At 42.8% G+C, this 20345-nt stretch overlaps 1 protein-coding gene across 7 annotated transcripts in view; it reads right to left on the bottom strand.

Annotated features, from left to right (window-relative positions):
- The window catches only part of GK (glycerol kinase), a 68973-nt gene extending 52819 nt beyond the window's left edge, over nucleotides 1-16154 (bottom strand). For all 7 annotated transcript variants that reach the window (XM_045298654.1, XM_045298658.1, XM_045298656.1 and 4 more), the window contains exons 1-3: nucleotides 15991-16154; nucleotides 3836-3909; nucleotides 1149-1255 (exon numbers count right to left, since the gene is read on the bottom strand). In XM_045298654.1, coding sequence (XP_045154589.1) covers nucleotides 1149-1255; nucleotides 3836-3909; nucleotides 15991-16068 — 259 coding nt within the window. In that variant the 5' untranslated portion in view covers nucleotides 16069-16154. The remainder of the gene's footprint in view (nucleotides 1-1148; nucleotides 1256-3835; nucleotides 3910-15990) is intronic.
- Nucleotides 16155-20345: the final 4191 nt, after the last annotated feature.

Below are 20345 nucleotides of genomic sequence, written 5' to 3'. Positions count from 1 at the left end.
AAATGAGGAGCTGATACCAAGGGCTCAAGTAGAAAGCAAATGTTTTGAGAATGATGAGGGCAACAAATGTACAAATGTGCTTGACACAATGGATGGTTGTATGGATTGTGATGAGTTGTATGAGCCGCCACTACCCTGTTGTCCAATCTATCAGTAGGCCCTAGCCCTTTCTCCCTAGTCCCATGGCTACAATGTGGTACCACAAGCCACCACCTGTCTGGTCTCCCTGAATCTACACTGAATCCTTTTAAATCAGTCTTAACCTAACAGCCAGGAAGCTACCCTCAAACTGCAAGTCAGATCACATCACACATTTGCTTCAAACTTTCTAATAGCTCCCTGTAATGCTAAGGAACACATCCAAACTCTCAACCCTGGTGAACCAAGCCCTACCCATCTCTCACCATTCCAGGATCCCAGCGCCCACGGAGACTCACTATTCACCCACTCCCACCTTTCTTTGACTCTGCCTTTGACATGTGGACCTTCTTTGAGACCAGCAATGGACCAAGCGTATTCCCACCCTCAGGGGCTTGGCACGTGCCACATCCTTGTCCGCAAGCACACTCTTTCCAAGTCCTTTTTGAAAGTGATGTCATGGTTAACCACTATGCTGCTCATTGAAAAGTCAGGGGGAAAATATGGTGTTCTCTTTCCGTCAGGATTTACCAGCTTTGAAACCTTATGGAGCAGTGCTGTGTCCTATATGGTTGCTATGACTTGGAGTCAACTCAACGGCAATGGGCTTGGTGTTTGTTGTTTGGCTCCTCTGGCCCTTTGAGATGTCCCTCAGCAAAGAGGACTTTGCTGGTCACCCAATGCAAAGCAAGCCCCTCCAAGGGCATATGCCACCACATCCTTTGGTTTTCTTTTTTGCATGGGACTTCTCAGTTTCTGAAATGAGCTTTTCTGCTCTTATTGTTTCTCTCACCCCACCAACATAGAAGCTTCATAAGAATAGAGACTGAATCGGCCTGTGTTTACTGGGGCATCCTCATTCTCACAGACATTCCAGGCACTGCACTGGTACTCAGTGATCTGTTGAATTAGTGAAGGGCTTAGTAGGACCCAGACTGTCTTTTATTATAATGATTACAACTTTGATCAAGACCATTGTACGAGGTGCGTGAAAGAGTCCATTAAGATACCTTTTATGTTGGAAATATCAATATTGAGCTCTCGAAGTTTCTCACATGTTTTCTCTATACACTCATAGACAGACTGCAGAATTTCCTTAGGGTCTTGCTCCACCCATCTTTGAACAAAAAAAAATGTATTTGGTTAGTTTACAAGGAAGTAATACAAATGTAATTTTTATATTGAGAAATGTTCACTTATAAAAGCATGACTGCTGCATCAATTATAGAAAATCAGTTCAAATTTACCTGGCAGTTTATGCACCGTGAAATTGTAAAGGGCTATGCACGTGATTTGATTGATAGAACACATGCACTTCCTACCATTGATCTCTGTAACATGAAATGGGGTTAAAAGAGACTCAGTGACTGATTGAACCATGGAAAATACTAGAATTTCTTTTGGCTCATCAATTTTGCCTAAAGTGAAGCACATCCAACCTTCTAAAGAAATTATTTAAAAATTTTAAAAAGCTAACACCTTAATTTATAACATTCTTCATACAATAATAGCTTCTTTTTAAGGAGGTCACTAATAGCAGGCTAAAATACCCAACAGTTCTTCAACTATTTTTCAATGTTGCTTTCAAGTCCAATAAGTGAAGCAATGATAAGAAATGAAACTAGACAAAAAACCGAAAACAATAACAACCCAAACCCACTCCCATCAAGACAATTCCAACACAGAGTGATGCTGAGAAAAACAAAGGGCAATTTGAAGAAGCTCAGTAATGGGAATTACACAGATTTAAAGAGGAGCCCTGGTGGTGGAGTGCTCACTGGGTGGCTAACTGCAAGGTCAGTAGTTCAAAACCACTAGCCACTCCGAGGGTGAAAAATGAGGCTATCTACTCCGGTAAAAATGAACAGTCTCAGAAATTCACATGGGACTGTTCTACTTTGCCCTATAGGGTAGCCATGAGTTGGAACGGACTCAATAGCAGTGAGTTTTGAGTTTATTCTAGGATCTGGGAATAGCATGGGAATCCCACATGCCTCTTCCTCATTGCTATTGTTGGGTGACTTTGAGTGGCTTTTGACCCATAGTAATGTCATGTCACAATAGACCTGTCTGCCCCATTAGGTTTTCTAGACTGTAATCTTTACTGGAGCAGATTCTCAGTGGGTGAGTTCCAACCACCAATCTTTTGGTTAGCAGTGAAGTATGAATAGATTAGCAGCCACGTGTGAATAACCACTGCGCCACCAGTCCTCACAGATTGTCTGAGGCTTGACTATGTATTTTTCTGTCCTGAGCTTTGAGTTCTGTTTCTAAAACTCAGTCTTCCTTCCCTAGCAGCCTCACACCTAACCCTGAGTGTCATCAGGGCACCTTAGCATCATAGTAGCTTTGTTTATTAAGCAAAATAATATAAAATAGGGGAGAATTTTTCATAGTTTCTAAACTGTAAAATTTGATAAGACATCATTTTCTCAGTCTCGCTTTTTAACATTGAGGCACCCTTTACAGTGAGATGCACACATCTACAGGCCTCAGGTTGTTGAATGTTGACCCAGCTGGAGAACGTCCCCGAGAAGAGATGGAGTACTTCCATCACCCCAGAAAGTTCCTTCATGTTCCTTTCAAGTCAATCACACACCCCACAGGCAACCACTTTTCTGATTTCGAACATCTTCAAATTAGTTTAGCCATTCCCATGTTTCAGAGAAATAGCACTGCTTGGTATTTGCTTTCTTTACTTGGCATGTTATTGAGATTCAGCCATGTGGTTGCACATAGTTTACTTTTTGAAAATTGCCAAGTAATATTCCACCATAATTCGTTCTACTGATCGGAGACATGTGGCTTGCTTCTAGTTTGGAGTTATGGATAAAACAGCTATAAACATTTCTGTGTACATCTTTAGATGGACATATGTTTTCATTCCTCTTAGATAAATTACTAAGAACGAAATATCTGTTTAACTTTAAGACATGGCCAAACACCTTTTCTTTTTTCAATCATTTTATTGGAGGCTCGTACAGCTCTTATCACAGCCAAGCAGCTGTATTATAAATATCATTATATTTTAAATACTGGACTGAACATTATATTTAATCAACTACTCACTGTGAACACTATTGCTCAAAAAGATGGTTCTATAACTAAGTGATTAGATATGCCGATGCCTTTTAAAATAGATAACTTTATTTAAAACCACACATTAAAATCAGGAAAGAAGCAGTTTAGCAATGATTTAAAAAAGCCCATACTAAACCAAACTTATTGCTGTCAAGCTGCTTCCAACTCATGGAGACCCTATAGGATACAGTGGAACTGTCCCATATGGTTCCTAAGGCTAGAATCTTTATGGAAGCAGATTGCTACATCTTGCTCCCGTGCAATAGGTTGGCGGGTTTGAACCAATGACTTTTCATTAGCAGCCCCTCACTTACCTAAGTACTACTAGGGTTCTTTTGGCAACAGTGGAGATACATAGTTGTACAGAACTAAATGATTTTTAAATTAATGTGGAACTCCTAATACTTGATAATGTATTGATTTATTACTTTGCCAAGATTTCATTTTCTGCCACTGATTTTCTAAGCCATCAATTAACTACATGTTTTTACTAAATTTCAGGTTGTTGCTTCTTTCCTTGGCATATCTACCCCTCAGAAGAGTGTCTTGCCAAGTTTACTTTCCCAATCCCCAGGGCAGATGGGGTGTCTTCTACATATTAAAACAGGAAACATACCCTTCTCTTGGGAATTCTTGTTTTATTTCCACTTGATGGTGACTAAGTAGTTCTGCTGTTCTTGAATTGAAAACCTGAAAAATATATTACAATATTATGTTAAAAAGCAGGTAGATATCAAAGAGGTGTAAAGTTATTCAGTTATTTTTTTTCTTAAATCATTTTATTTGGGGCTCATACAACTTTTATCACAATCCATTGTGTCAAGTACATTTGTACACTTGTTGTCATCATCATTCTCAAAACATTTTCTTTCTACTTGAGCCCTTGTTATCAGCCCCTCATTCTTTCCCTTCCCTGCCCACCCTCCATTCCTCACAAGCCCTTTATAATTTATAAATTATTATTATTTTTCAGTTATTCAGTTCTTACGTCACGGATAGAGAAATCCAACCAGATGAAATGCCAAAGATGCTCTACTTTCTCTTTAGAGAGTCATAAAAAGTTAGTTATTTAGGCCTTTAAGAGATAACAACTTTTCTTTTAGATCAATAGAAATCCATTGAAAAATTCATTGCCATCAAGTCGATGCCCATTTATAGTGACCCTACAGGACAGGGTAGAACTGCCCCCTGTGAGTTTCCCACACTGAAATTCTCTATGGGAGCAGAAAGTCCCATCTTTTTTCTGTGGAGCGGCTGGGGGTTTCGAACTGTTGACCTTGCAGATCACAGTCCTATGCCATCAGGGCTCCTTAGAGATCAATTGACAATGAAGCTTAATTAAGAGGCAATGCCTCATTCCCTAAAAACAAAACAAAAGTACCAAAAACCTCCAAATGTAGGAGGGTTGACATACCCCCCAATTAAGAATTGTGCTTCCTTCCAGAGAAGAGGAAGAGCAAGAAGAAAAGAAATCCAGTGGAATGCTGTTAGTAATGGCCTAAAGTTCTCATCCTCATTCACGTGTCATGTGGAGACAGAAAATGTCAAGAGGCGCTCAGGCAGGGAAGGAAGCTGTGTAAACGCCTGCAAAAGGAAGTGCAGCAATGTATCTTTGGGCGCATATGTTGCTGCTGCTCTTTGTTACGTTCTGGGCGAGTTGATTTTTACTCATAGAGACCTCACAAGACAGAGCAGAACTGCCACAAAGGGCTTTCTAGGCTGTGCTTTCTACGGGAGCAGATTACCAGGTCTTTCTCCAGTGCAGTCGGAGCCACTGGGTGGACCTGAACTGCCAACCTCTCTGTTGGCGGCAGAGTGCTTACCTGTTGCACTACCAGAGTTCCTTCTAGCCTTCATAAGACAAGATACAAAGCCTGTTATCAAGAAAAGGCAGGGAGAAATGTTTAGTGCCCTCCCCCAGAAGAGAGCTCTCTGTGCCATGTTTGTCCTGAGTTGCTGACCTTGGTAAAAAAAAATTTAAAACCAATGGATCAAAGCTAACAAAGAAGTGCTATACACAATACTCCAGAGTTTCACAATTGCTGAAAGAACCCACGTAACACCTGGCCACAGGTTTTCATGCTTCGTCTGTTTTTCAACTGGTAGTACCTATACTTGGGTACCAAAATGCTTACTCTTTCATAGTAAGAATCCATATTTTAAATATAATTCACTCCCAAGCTCACTGTAATTACAGCACTAGAGTCACTTCCAATTAGTTAAGTGTTTCCATGCCTAGGGTTCCTGTGGGAGAAAATTACCTGCTCAATGTAGACTATGAAAAGAGACCGCAGCAAGAAGAAAATGCAGTGAGGTCACTCCAACACACACACACACACACACACACACACACACACACACACACACACCCTCTTTTCTAGAGGAAATGACAAACATGATGAAAGCCAGAGGGCAAATTCTCAAGTCCTTTGAGGAGATAAACTATCTCTTGAGTCAAAGGTCAAGTTGACACAACATAAATGAACAGCACTTGGCAGAACCCCACATAATATATCAGTAATTTACAACTTAGCATTAGAGCATATTTCTAGGAAGCCTGTCTATCGGGTCAGGGACTTTGTCGTCTTTTATATGCTAATGTATCTTTAGGACCCAGCATAGTGCTTGGCACAAATTCAATGCTCAGTATATATGTGCTAAAAGTCTGACAAAGTATGGTCCAGCCAGTATTTATTAAGGGGAAATGATCAAACAGAATGAAAAGCTGCTGTGGCAGAAAAACTGCTAATAGGAAACTACAGTTGCATTATTATTATTTTTATTATTATTATTTATATTACGACCCCACTTACGGTGGTCATATAACTACCACTCTGAAATAAGGTGTCTCCTTCTACTGGCTAAATCTAGGGAGATCTCAAAAGCAGATCTATGAGGATGTGAATGGGGTGGGATACCTCTCTCATTATCTCTTAGCTTTAATTAGGCAAACTTCAGGATCCTCATGCTGAATAAAAGGGGCCTTTGAAATGGATTTACTGGTCTTTGAAACAGGCTGTTGGCATGTAGAACTGCCCCACAGAGTTTCCTAGGCAGTTAAGTGTTTGGTTGCCCAAGCAAGGAAAGGCTGGTGTTTGCAATTCACCCAGTGTTCCACAGGAGAATGATGTGGCTGTCTGCTTCCAGGAAGATTTGCAGCCTTGGAAACCCGGTGGGGAGGTCTTATGGGGTTACTATGAGTGGGAACTGACCTGATGGCAATAGATGTGTTTGGGGGATACCCTCTAAGGAGCAGCTCGCCAGGTCTGTGTTGCAGAGCCACTGGGTGAGTTCAAACTGCCAGCCTTTCCGTTAGCAGCAGAGGCATAGCTGTTGCATTACTGGGGATAAGACAGTGTCACAGAAAAGGGCAGGATTTTCGCTTATTTCTGTGTTAGAACACGAAGGCAACCCAGCACACAGCATTTGTACATAACAGGATGGGGCATGCACCTCCCTAAAACTCTACATTAAAAAAATATTGACATCATCTTTAGGTGTTTGCGGGGAAAGATTGAGCTTTCTACTCGGGTAAAGAAGTACAGTCTAAAAAATGTGCAGGAGCAAGTTTTATCTTGTCCTACAGGGTTGCTATGAGTCGGTACTGATTCGATGGCAATGAGTTTGGTTTGGTTAGGGGTTTGGAACCTGACTCTGTGTACTCCACCCAAGTTTGTGGACTAGTCTTTATATTTCATACTTTTGGAATCTGTACTTTCTAGATGAAGCATCATTGTCTAAGAAATATAATGGAAACCACAAATGCAAGTCACATAAACCAGAACTCTAAGTTCAGTGCCATGGAGTCAATGCTGACTCATAGTGACCCTATAGGACAGGATAGAACTGCCCTTCTGAGACTGTAATTCTTGATGGGAGTAGAAAGCCCCAATCTTTTTCTTGCTCTCTCCTACGGGGCAGCTGCTGGTTTCAAATTGCTGCCCTTGTAGTTAGCAGGCCAATGCATAATCACAACCACCAGGGAAGTCACCTGGATCATTTGAAATGGCTTCAAATAAGAATGCTATAAATGAAACAGGTAATATTAACTTCAGTAATATATTTTAATCTAATATATCTAAAGTATTATAATATCGATATGTGAACCAACTGAAAAAAAGTATCATCGAGATACTTTGTGTGTATGTGTGGGGTATTTTTTCCTGGGGGGGGTGGTGTTACTGCCCTGTATTGTTAGATGGTTAGAGTGCTCCTTAGACTTCATCTTACATACATTGGACATATTGCCAGGAGAGACATCATGTTTGTTCAAGTGGAGGGGAAGTGAAAAAGAGGAAGATCCTTCACGGAGATGGATTGAACGTGGCTGTAACAATGGGCTCAGGCACAGGGACTATTGTGAGGATGCCACAGGACCAGGCAGTGCTTTGTTTGTTCTGTTGTGCATAGGGTCGCTATGGGTCAGTGTCCTCTCGATGGCACCTAACAACAAGAAGAAGTCTTTGAAACCTGGTATACATTTGACACAGTTAATCTCAGGTCAGATGAGCTACATTTCAAGTGATCAATAGTTACATGTAGCTGCTGACCAAACATGGACAGGGCAGCTCCCATGTCCTATTCTGTTGACTTTTTTCTCCCACATATTGAGGTGGTTGTGAAAAATCAAAATGACTCCTCTTGGCTGTCTGTTTATCTGCAGGTGGAAAAATTTATAAAGGCTACTGATGTTTCCACAAGAACCTACAGCTGGCGGATAACCAGCGCCCCACCAGAAGAGATTGCCCAGTAGCAAGGCCATTCGTCTGTTCTTTTCAAGTAGATTTCAGGAGCCGTTGCCAATTAAAGAGAGCAGTGGCTGCAGAGTTTGTTTTATAAAATGTCTAACATGGTGATGTATTCAGAGATTATTTGAAAGCGATGGAAAAGCACCACAAATTTACAGATACACCTCATCTTTTCCCCGCTTTTCAAGGCGGAAACCATTCTTAGAGGTTAGTTCACGCTTCCAATGAGCAACATATCTTTAAATGGTGAATTTTGGTTCTTAAAGATAGTCTTCTACACTGTTTTCAAAATGTGCTCCTTGCAGGTCTGGGACCCTTCAGAAGTCAGTAAGGAGGGCAGGGAGTTCTCCAGCTGGGCCTTTGGACTACACCGTCCCTTATACTTCTCTTCCTCAAAAAGAAGTGGAGTTTCAAGGCAAAACATACCCAAATGAAAGCATAAACTGAACCTGAATGTAATGCTCCTCTCATCTGTACAAAATGATCTCCGAGAGCTTAGATCAGGTAGGCAAACAACACTAACCTCTGGGTTTTCTGAATATCAATTCAGTGCTTGTGCACTCCAAAATCATACTAATACTGAAAATGGCTTTTCCCACCTCTATGAAGCGGCTGTGAACACACAGAGGTGTATAACATAAGAAAGCAAGTAGGAAAAAACAAAGAAACACCTAACCCAGACTTGTGATGGTCAGGGCAGGATCCTCAGAAGGGGTTAACTACCTTCTAAACCCGGATCGAAGGGTGAGTGGAAGTGAGTCCAGATGGGACAGAAACTGGATGGGGAGGAGTGTACAATGTTGGCTCGGGCAGACAATCAACCACAGGGAGGTTAGGTTGAGGTAGGAGTCCCTAGGTTAAGTGCTCAACTACGAACTGAAAGGCTGCTGGTTGAAATCCACTCAGAGGCCCCTCAGAAGACAAGCCTGGTCATCTGCTTCTCAGAGCTCACAGAAAACCCTCATAGCCAAAGTCTGAGGTTGGTGGTTCAGTGTAGAATTCTTGCCTCCCATACGGAGCAAGAGAGTTCGATTCCTTGCCAATATACCTCACACACTCATCTGTCTGTGGAAGTTTGTATGCTGCTAGGGCACCACGTCTGGGGGTAGCCAGGCATCAACAACAGGGAAGACACACCAGAGAGTGCCACTACCAGTTGACAGTAGAAAACACTCGAGATTGAGGAAAGTGACGAGCATGTGTTGACAACAATTTCATTAGGACGTACAAACAATTAGAGGCATCAAGGGATTGAGTGGGGAGAAGTGATGAAGGACAGAACCGCCCGGGATGGCAGGTTACAGATTAGCACCGCTGGGTAGTAGAATTTACAGTGAACCCTCGTTTATCGCGGTTAATCGGTTCTAGACCCTACCGTGATAAATGAAATTCCGCGAAGTAGGATTCCTTATTTCTAAATCAAATATTTTCATAGTTAGAGCATAGAGGACATGAAAAAACATCCTTTAGTCACCATTACACCCGTATTACCCAATTTATTAAACGAAAAAGGGAAAATACAGTAAAACAATTTGGACGTTACAATTATCATTTATTATTTATTATATTATTTATGGCATCAAGCATGTACAGTATGAGCCAATCAGTGGCAGTAATGACAGAGCATGCGCGGTTACGCAAAAACCGCGATAGAGTGAAGCCACGGAAGTCGAAGCGCGAAGTGGCAAGGGTTCACTGTACTAGGAAAAGGATGGAGTAAGGGCAGGAGTCTGAGTTACCAAAGAGGTGATGAGAGTGCAAATGGTCTTTTTTTTAGAAATTGTGTGGCTTCGGTGCCTTTGAGTCAGTTCTGACTCACAGCCACTTTACGTACAAAGGAACAGAACACTGCCCGCCTTGTGCCATCCTCATGACCATTGTTCTGCTGGAGCCCAGTGTCACAGCCGCTCTGTCAATTAACCTCATTACAGCTCTTTCTCTCTTTTGTTGACAACCCTCTATTTTACCAAGCATGAGGTCCTTCTCCAGGGACTGAGGGGGTGGGGCAATTAGAAACGGAACAAATGTATGGTTGCTGTGTTTAGCCTCATCGATAATAACAACAGAAACAACCGAGCACACACAACAGTAACAAAAATGGAGAAACAAGTTAAAAGCAAGACAATAATTTAGCACAGTGTGGGCACCAAGCTTATACCCAAAAGATGTTACCACTATTGTTACTACTACCACTGCTACTTATCATTACCCTTACCATAACGACCTGTCAGTGGCACAAATAGAAGTCAGAATCACCAGTGCTTTATTCACCTGGAGGTCTAAGCAAACCCATTCCCATCAAGTTAATTCCAGCTCATAGGGACCCTGTAGGACAAAACAGAACTGTAGAGGGTTTGAGCTGTAGATCTTTGTAGAAACCGACTGCCTAATTTTTCTCCCACAGAACAACCGACAAATTCAAATTGGCAATCCACTGGGCCACCAGGGCTCCTTTAGATGCCTGCAGCAGGACTCACTTCTGGGTTTGAGGGAGTGGGATGGTTAAAATCAGAAGAGACGAGAAACACTTTTTATTTTTAAAGTATAAAAACTAACTTTCTAAAACAATGCATGCATTATCTCTCATAAGAGAGGAAGTTACCTCCTAAGTAAGTAACTGTCCTGTGACTAATTCCGCCACCCCATCATAAACATGCACATTCATTTCCCTCCCCACATGATTTCCCCACTAGCCTACTCTTTTATGCCACACTGAACTTGACTCTGTGATAAGACATTATTCAGGAATGCAAACTTGCTCTCAAGAACAGGATGGCCCTATAGAAGGCTGAATAGCCAAACATAAAAATACAAATATGCTAAGTTGCAAACCTGACCAAAAAGGCAGGAGCCCTTGGTAGGGTAGTGGGTGGTGCATTGGGCTGCTAACCACACAAGGCCAGCAGTTCAAAATCACCAGCTGTTCCTCTGAAGTCAGTCTTGGAAACCCTCAGAGCCAGTTCTATAGGGTCATTATGAGTCGGAAAGGACTCCATGGAAGTGAGTGAGACCAAAAAGGCATACTGCCATCTTCCAACAAAAAAGGCCACAGAAGGAAAGAACAATCAGCAAATGGCATTGTAATTTTTCTTAAATATGAAATGTTACATAAGTAGTCCATACATAAATCTCAATTCAGCTATAGCTGCTGAATTCAACTTTTCCAAAGACCCTCCCACATTTTGCCAAGAAAAGTAGAAACATTCCTATGCTTCCAATCCAAGAGTTCTTTCTAGAGCTCTTGACTCCTGTAGGCCCGTCTTTGCTGGTTTCTATTCATGTAACGAGCATCTATCTTATGCCAGTTGCCATGTTAGGCTTTGGAGAAGAAATAAAGACGCTGTGCTGGCCCTCAGAGAGCTCACAATCTCAAACTCTTAAGGGGGACGACTTGGATGAGAAGGTATGCAAGCCACCTGTGTGACAGACAAGAAAGCAAACCAAGGGAGAAAAAGAAAAAACCTAGAAGAATCACGACTATTGTTATCATCAGAAAAGAGTGGCCTCGTTTCAGCTATTATCCAAATGAGTTAGACCAAATGTATACTGTTCATTAGTCCTTGGCCCATTATGGCTATTTAATAAATATCTGTTGAATAAATGAAAAAGGAAATACATCCATAAGCCTAGGAGATCTCCAAGTATGATGAGACAACTGGGCCTGCCAAATACGTCCTGCCAAAACAAGCACGGAACTACAATTCTGGTCATTCTTCCTATGTGCTGGCTGTTGGAACAAAACGGTTATGCAATCATTATCCACGGTGACTATACTTGAGCCCTGCCCGGACCCACTTTATCTGAGTCATAAGCTCATCATAACCAACAGTGCTTAATTCAAATGAAATAGCTGTGAAACCAGTTTGTGAGTATTGCATGTATATGTAAAAATTCAATCCTGACCATAGCCAGAAGTGACACTTGATAGGTGACCTTCCCTACTCTCTCATCTTCCATTCTCAGTACTCCAGCTAGAGAACAGAAAGCAGTAGTTACAAAGACAGGGTTCAGAGTGACAGACCTGGACTCAAATTCTGGTTCCACGAGTTACTTGTGTGACGTTGGGCATGTCCTCAGCTTCCGTCTAATATCTGTGTACAAGGAGCTTAACATAATACCACCTGTATCAGCATTGTTATAAGAATTAATAAGACAGTGCTAGAATACAGTATCCTGACACATTTCAAGCTTTTGATAAAAAAAAAAACACATTCAATTTAGTGAAGAAGAAAAAGGTTGTTACTTAATTAAAGAGGAAGTTGAAAATTTAAGCTGAAACTCTGGTCTTTTGAAGAGGCCTCTCCTTAAAACCTGTTACACTAATTCTCTTTCCAAGAAGTTCCAACTCTGCAATCTGAGTCACCACGTGCTAACCTCAGGTTCCCTTTCCTATCAAACAGGTTGGAAAGGTTCCTTTAGTTCCAAGCACATGCATAGGATCCCAAGATTAATTCTTTGAAATTTTAAAGAAAATGAACACGTTCTAAAATGATAGCTCGACCGCTGAAAAAACAACTTAACAAATCTGCTGCCATCGAATGGTTCCCAAGTTACGGCAACCCTGTGACAGGGAAGATCTGCCTCGAGGTAAATTTTTCCGGGCGCAGAAAGCCTCATTTTTCTCTCACAGAGGACTTGGTGTACTTGCAGTGCCTACCTTGCAGTTAGTCACCCAATGTGCAACCCACGATGCCATCAAAGTTCCTTACCACTACAATATGCTCCCTGCATTGAGTTAGTGCTGACTCATAGCAACCCTATGGGATAGAGTAGAACTTTCCCCGTGAGTTTTGAACTGTGGACCGTGTGGTTCACAGGCCAGTGCGTGTCTACTACGCCACCAGGGCTCATAGAGGAGGTTAAATACTCAAAGCCACTCAAGTCGGAAAGTTTCAAGATTTTTTGAACAGGTATAAAAAATAACTTCTGTTGCCCTATGAAAGAGAAATAAAAGCTTTTTAATAAACACTAGTTTTTATAAGAGATGTTAGTTGAACCACACATAGGACTACAAACCACAAGGGCAACAGTTCAAAACTATCAACAGCTTTGTGGGGGGAAAAATAGACTTTCTACGCCGGTAAAGAGTTAGTTACAGAAACTCACAGGGACAGTTCTACTCTGCCCGATGGGGTCATTACGAGTCAGAATTGACCCATTGACATTAAGTTTGGTTTGAGGGAGAAAACTAATGTTGGTAGCAAAAAAAAAAGGGAGAAGTTCAGCTAAACCTGTAAATTTAATGAGAACAATCAGGAGGTAATTTAAATGCTTTTCACTTACAAGCTTTCTCATGACAGTACTAATCCACTGGTAGGTAGCCTTTGCTGACAAGGTAAGCAATTGTTTTTGAGTCATAATTATAATGTGTAACAATGTGGCTGAATAGTTGCCGACAATCTTCTTATGATTAAAACACCTATTCATCAAATCTACTATCTACATGTTGCAGGGAGTGGTTTGACAACCTCTCTTCTTATAAGCAAAGACGAGTGTCGGGGGGTATTGGGCACGACTTGGTTAAATCAGACCCCAATTTTTCACTACTTTGCACAGGATCTCTTAAGTTCTTTGTCTGCCTATGAAGAAGTCTTTCATAGCTGTTTCTCAAGTACAGTCCATTTTATTGCTCAGCTTTTATACAGGGGGGGGAGCTTCCAAAAGTTTATGTAAATTCCAGTATCTTTTCATTCCATTTTCCCCTCAGGCACCAGTCTTATCAGCAGGGTGGGGATCTTCTGGACTTACACCTAAAGCTTACTCATTGAGAGCAGGCTGTATACAGAACCCAGTACACAGCACCCATCTTCAGAAGGTTCATGTTGTTCTCGTTTCTCCACATTGGAGAGTTGATACTGGTAATAAGACAGGATTAAATTCTTTCCATGTAGAAAAATGGCGTCTGGGCAAACAGACCAGTAGCAACCTGTAGGGATAACGGCCATTATTGGGCTACACAGGCAACACAGTGAAGAAGTGAAGTAAAGATAAGCTGGCTCCTAAACAGGAAGCCTCCAAAGTTATGAAATACCCTCCCCACTTTATTATGGAGCAAAGGTTGTAAGCATGGCAACAACTGGTTTGGCCCCCACAGCACTTTATGAACTAGTTGCCAACACGTCGGAAGTGGGAGAGTTCACTGAAAATCTAAACACCAGTTTTTATCTGAAAGAGTCTGAAGATCTGCTCCCCAGATTCAAATGCAACATGGGTCCAGTTCCTGCCTGAAAACTACTGGTTTGGGGATGCTCTCTACTCTGCCACCCTCTCCCCCTTTCTCGTTGCCCAGCCCCTGCGGGCATCAGGCCTTTGTGTTGGCAATTCCTGAATACAGCTTTAAGAAACCAACCCACAGCTAGTCAGCATACATGTTTTAATGGTCTTTCTTAATTTAGGAAGTTGATCATTGTGTATTTCATATATTAATCCAATCCAGTCAGGCAGACTTTCTTACTCATGATTTAGGATACTTTCCAAACATTTATATGAATAGAAGACAAAGTGTAACCTGACCTGGGTGATCAAAAGATAAAACAACATAAGAAGAAGGTGGCACTATGTCTTGGCAGCTCCGACCACTGCTAAGTCATGAAATACGAATAATAACTCCAACTGGATCAAAACTTCTCACTTTACACAAGAGATACAGGTGTCAGGAGCAAACTCGAATGGTGATTAGTCAAATGATCTGCTAAACAGCTAAACAGCGCTTTGAATATCTGCATATGTATTTATTTATGAGAGGGCTTCAAAAAACTGGTGGAAAAATGGAAGATAAAGGAAGCTTTCCACAAACTTTTTGAAGCCCCTTCACATATACACGTATATTTTACATACATCATATGTCTATATAATGAGCTTATATATTGTGTACACACACTGATGCATATATATACACTGTATAAATACACCCCCAAAAAGGATGTGTGGTAAAGAAGTAACCAGAAACCCAAACTCACTGCCACTGAGTTGATTCCAACTTAGAATGATCCTATAGCACAGGGTAGAACTGCCCCTGGGGGTTTCTGAGACTATGTCATCCTTTGTGGGAGTAGAAAGCCTAGTCTTTCTCATGTGGAGCTGCTGGTGGCTTCAAACTGCTGGCCTTGGGGCTAGCAGCCCACCTTGCAACCACTATGCCTCCAGAGCTTTTCAAATGAGAAGATCACTAAATATGTATACCAATTTATCAGGTTAATTGAATGGCCATTGAGAGCATGGGCTTTGACATTCATTTCAAAGACTTTTTAAAATTATCTTACTGAACTCAGAGCGAGAGCACTTCGGCAGCAAGTTTCCTAAATACACAAAACAAATCAACCTCCAGAGAAGTCACAAAGTGGACACTTTGGCGTTCCATTACGGTAAAACTCCGCTGCCATCCATGGTAAATATCAGGAGAAACAGTATCGCTTCGTTCTGTTATACTACGCAGGGCGGAGACCACAATCACAGGGTTCTGTAACTGGTCAACGTATCAGAACTGACATTCAATGAAGAGTCTAGTGTAACTGTTTCCTAATTTGTTCTGCCAACCCCGGAGCAGAGTTTACCTTCTGCAATGTCTATGGGCAGAGCATGACAAGGCAGCATCACGCTAATACTTGAGTCACGTTCTAGTGCTCCAAAGGACGCCTTGTTAGGCTGGCAGGGCTGTGACACAGCTTTCCCCCATCCAAGGACGTCCTGAGCCCTGCAGGCCAAATGGTCCTGGGAAGACCGCAGTAGCGGTCACTGTGGCCACCTGTCCCAAGCTGTACCCTGCCGCGTTGCGTGGATGCTCCCTTTGACGGGAGAGTTGCCACATGATCAGGTGACGCGGCTCCCAGGCCGGTGGGCTCAGCTTTGCCTCCAGGGTCACGACCCGCCAAGGTCCCCCAGGCCCAGGAGGAGCAACTCCAATGTGGTAGATCCCACTTAGCGGCCTTGGCCTTCTGGCCCAGGTCCTGGGGAGAGGAGCGGGACGCGCACCCAGCCCCGCGTGCCCCGGCTCCCGCCTCCTCTAATGTCACCCTGAGCTCACCAAAAACCGCGTGGAGCTGGTGCCCTGGTCCACCGCCCCCACCAAAGGGCCCAAAGCTGCTTTCCTCGCTGCTGCCATGGAATCAACTTCGGATCGGCTGGCGCTCGGGGCCCGTTTCCCGGGTGACGGCGGCGGGAAGGGGGAGGGGCGAGCGGCGAGACCGAGTTTGAGGCCGTGCACGACAGCGGAATGCTCGGACCGCACAGAGCGGCCCCTATACCCGCGCGGCGTCTTCTCAACCCCGCCCCATCGGCCCAGACCCCGCCCCCAAATGCGGTCCTCTGGCCTCCGAGGGCGTGGCTGAGGGGGGCGCTGTCCGCGGGAGCAGCCAATCAGAAAGCGCGAAAAGAGGCGACCGGTTCCGACCATGAGGGCGGGAGACGTCACGGGGGCGGGGCCTGGGCGGGGCTGAGGTGGTGGCCCGCGCAAGAAGGTCACGTGGGGGACCGGCAACCCGGCAGCGGAGCCAGCAGAGCTAGTGGAGGAGGTGGCAGGGCGGTGGCGGGGGTGAGAGCTGATCACTGACCCGCGGCGCAGCTGGACCGTGGAAAGGGCACATCCCCACTCGCACCCTGGGGTGCAGAACTGCTTGTTCTCTTGGGTGGGCTGTGCAGAGTACTGCTTAAGTCTCTGTGATCCCACTGGACTCGACCTTCCCGCGCTTCCCATGCTCCACCCACCTCCCCGCACCTGGGGGTAGGGCTTTGCCCCCCCCAGACTAATAAAAATAACCTTTTTAGAGATTGACCCCATATGGTGTTACCGTCAGAAGTAGTGTAGGGACAAGGAACGAGGAAGTTGTTTCGGTTTGACACTTAAGAGAAGTCGCTCAAAATCAGGCTGCTCGGTTCACTCAGTGGACCATTCTAGCAGAAAGTGTCTGGCACTTCCTTGTCCTGAATGTCCTTGTTCCAGACTTTACCTCCGGCTGGTCTCTCCTTCCCCCATAAGTCATTTTCTCTCTTCCCATTAAGTGCTCTGGAACTCAAAGGGAGAAAAAGAGACTCTGTCTCTTGACCTTGAACTTACCTTGGCAGACCGCATTTGGGTCAAGGGCTTTCAAACTTGGGACTAAGACCCACAGTGCCAAATAGTTTGCGAAACAGCTCGGTGCAGGAACGTTTGTGTAATGATTAGAAATATATATATTCTTGAACAAATGTTCCCAGAATAATGTTTATCCTTTCATGCTATACATTCTGTATTGTTTATTCTGTTATACCGGTATATCATTTTTTAAATGTTGGTTGAAAATCATAAAATTGGTGTTGGACATCATCGTTTCATCAATTTCAAAATCACTTCACTATTCTCACCCTCTCATTTTAAAGCTTTCTTCTCTTATCTTCTCTGTGATATCTGACTTGTCTACCCATAGCTTTACAGTTGTGCCACAGGTAATCTAGAAGCTAAGTTCCCTAAGTACTTACTGTCTGGAAATAAGATTCTGCTGTTCCAGATGAGATGCTGAACTTGATAACAATTGATTAACTTATTTGGTTTAGTATAGTGTCATGGATGGTTCAGCCTTTCTGAATTTCCTGGAAGAAAATAGGCAGAGAGACAAATGTAAAGAAATGAAGCCAACTTCTGCCTAAACCTCGTGAAAGGAATTGATTGTATCCATGATGTAGGTAAAGATTCCTTGACTGTACGTAGGAAGCAGTAAAAAGAAAACCACCAAACCTACTATATCGATTCATTGAAACAAACTAAAAAATGATTTTAATAAATAAGAGAATCAAAAAAAAAAAAGTTACAGTCTCGGAAACCCACAGGGGAAGTTCTACTTTGTCCTGCAGGCTCCTCATGAGTCAGAATCGACTTGATGGCAGTGAGTTTTTCCTCAAGTGCGCACCCCAAATATCTACAGGGAATTCTCATAGGTCTCTCCTCTTTTATCCTTTGAAAATGAAACCCTTTTGCTAATCCTTTAGCAGCCCTTCAAGCCCCAGCTTCAGTCTGAAAATGCATCAATATAAATGTCAATTTCTCTACTAGGTCTTCCTAGTTTCCTTTTCAGACTATCATTGATAGACTAACAATGAGACAGTGGAAGCCCTGACAGCATAAGGGACTTCCTTGAGACAGCCTCCTCTCCTGGCAAGACCAGGGCCAGAATTTCCATGTTCTGACATCAAGTCTAGCACCCTCTTAAAAGCAGCCTAGAGGAATGGGAGCAGAGGGCAAGCAGGAAGGGAAAAGGATGAGAAGGAAGAAAGTAGCTATGGTCTAGCAGTGTTAAAAACAACAAACACTTTGTCCTTTGAAAGGCAGAATGCTGGTCCCTGCCTCCCACCCCAGCTCTGAAGGCAAAAGTGGAAAAAAATATTACATTGAAAAGCCAAAGCCCTGGGTCTGATTTGAGCCCTGCCATTCAACATTAAATCATTATGACCTTGAGAAACTCACTTCTTCCCATTGCTTCCCTTTGCCCTTTGTGAAATAGGAAAAATGTCATCAATGTAGACAGGTTAATGTGAGACTCAGATGACATAATGCCTGCTAAACACTGTCCACGCAGCACAAGAACAAGGCGCAGTCTTCCTGGCAAGTCTGTTTTCACTACAGAACCCTAGAGAGGGAAGACTGAGCCCTTAATGCAAATTATTTAAGCAGCGTGAGTCATCAAAAGCTCACTTTGATGATCCTGACTAGTGGAACAGGAGACCAGTGTTAATCTCCATTGGAGAGGCTCTAGGTATTTCTCTCATTCCTCTAGTTTTTCCTGTTCTTTGTGTAACTTACATGGAATTACGGAATAAGCAGAAGGTCTACATTTCTCTAAAGAATTCTCCCCTCCCCACCACCACCACCCCACACATACACATATCTGTATACCAAAGCTTCTCAGTCTTTTCTTACTTGCCTAAAACAGCACCTCGTTTGCTCTCGTAGCCAAGCAGTTGGTGGTTTAAATCCACATGGTGATCTGCTATAGAGTCTGAAAACCGTATACCAATAATCTACTCTGCACACATGGGGTCACCATGAATCTGAATCTACTTGATGGTAACTAACAACACAGGTTTCCTTGAAAGCTTATTGTTAGCTGCCATGAAATCAGCCCACCCTTCTTTTAACTGCACCTCTTACCATTCTAGTAGTTACTTAGATATGGGTTGATATGCAGATGTAAACCTAATGGGCAAAGTTAGTATCAGAAAGGATTACATAATTAACACCCAGACCCAAACCCCAATGTAGGACACAATTGAACTGCCTTGTGGAGTATCCAATGTTGTAAGGAAGGAGACTGTCACATCTTCTGCCTTTGGAGTGGCTAGCTGGTGGGTTCAAAACACTGACAATTTGGTTAGCAGCAAGACAGCATAAAATAGTGATAAACAATAGTACAGGCATTCCTTTTATTTTATGGGATTGAGATGATTTAGGCAGATATAGAAAGTGGACTTGTCCAAGATAATGGAGATAGTTCAAGACAAATTAAGAATTTAAATACAATCACTAAAAATGGAAAAATTGGAAGATCTCTCCAACTTCCTCCAAACTGGAAAATCCAACTGCACACATTTTGAATCTAACTTTATTTACTTTAATTTATCCTATAATCATTGTATTAGGGTATGATAGTGAATCAATGCATTTGAATTACAGTTCTGGGAAAGAATATGGAAAGTATCATAGACTGCCAAAAGAACACTTGCTGATGAAGATCAAGGATTGTAGCCTTCAGTATGGATTACAACTCACGGTAAAGAAGACCAACATCCTCACAACTGGACCAATAGGTAACATCATGATAAATGGAGAAAAGGTTGATGTTGTCAAGTATTTTGTCTTGCTTGGATCTACAATCAATGTATTGCATTAGGTAAGCCTGCTACACAAGGAACTCTTTAGAGTATTGAAGAGCAAGGATGTTACTTTGAGGACTAAGGTGTGCCTGACCATGAACCATGGTATTCTTCATTGCATCATATGCATGTGAAAGCTGAACTTTGAATAAGGAAGACCGTAAAAGAATGGATGCCCTTGAATGGGGGTGCTGGAGAAGCATATTGAAAGCACCATGGACTGCTAAAAGGACAAACCGATCTGTGTTGGAAATAGTTAGGCCAGAGTGCTCTTTAGGGGCAAAGATGGCAAGACGTACTGAAGAAGGGCATCAGGTTTGGTAAAATGAAAAGGGCAGTGAAAAAGAGGAAGGCTCTGAAAGAGATGAATTGACACAGTGACTCAGGCATAGGAACGATTGTGAGGATGGCACAGGGCCATGCAGTGTTTCATTCTGTTGTGCATAAGGTCGCTATGGATCAGAACCAATTTAATGGCACCTAACAACCTTGTGTTGTGTCCTCCTGCATGGACCTGGGGCTTGGACTGTGTTAGGG

Source organism: Echinops telfairi, unplaced genomic scaffold, assembly GCF_000313985.2.
Source record: "Echinops telfairi isolate 266 unplaced genomic scaffold, ASM31398v2 ScPeMD7_7436;HRSCAF=8474, whole genome shotgun sequence".
Taxonomy (NCBI): Eukaryota; Metazoa; Chordata; class Mammalia; order Afrosoricida; family Tenrecidae; genus Echinops; species Echinops telfairi.
This window is presented reverse-complemented; position numbering and strand designations above follow the sequence as displayed.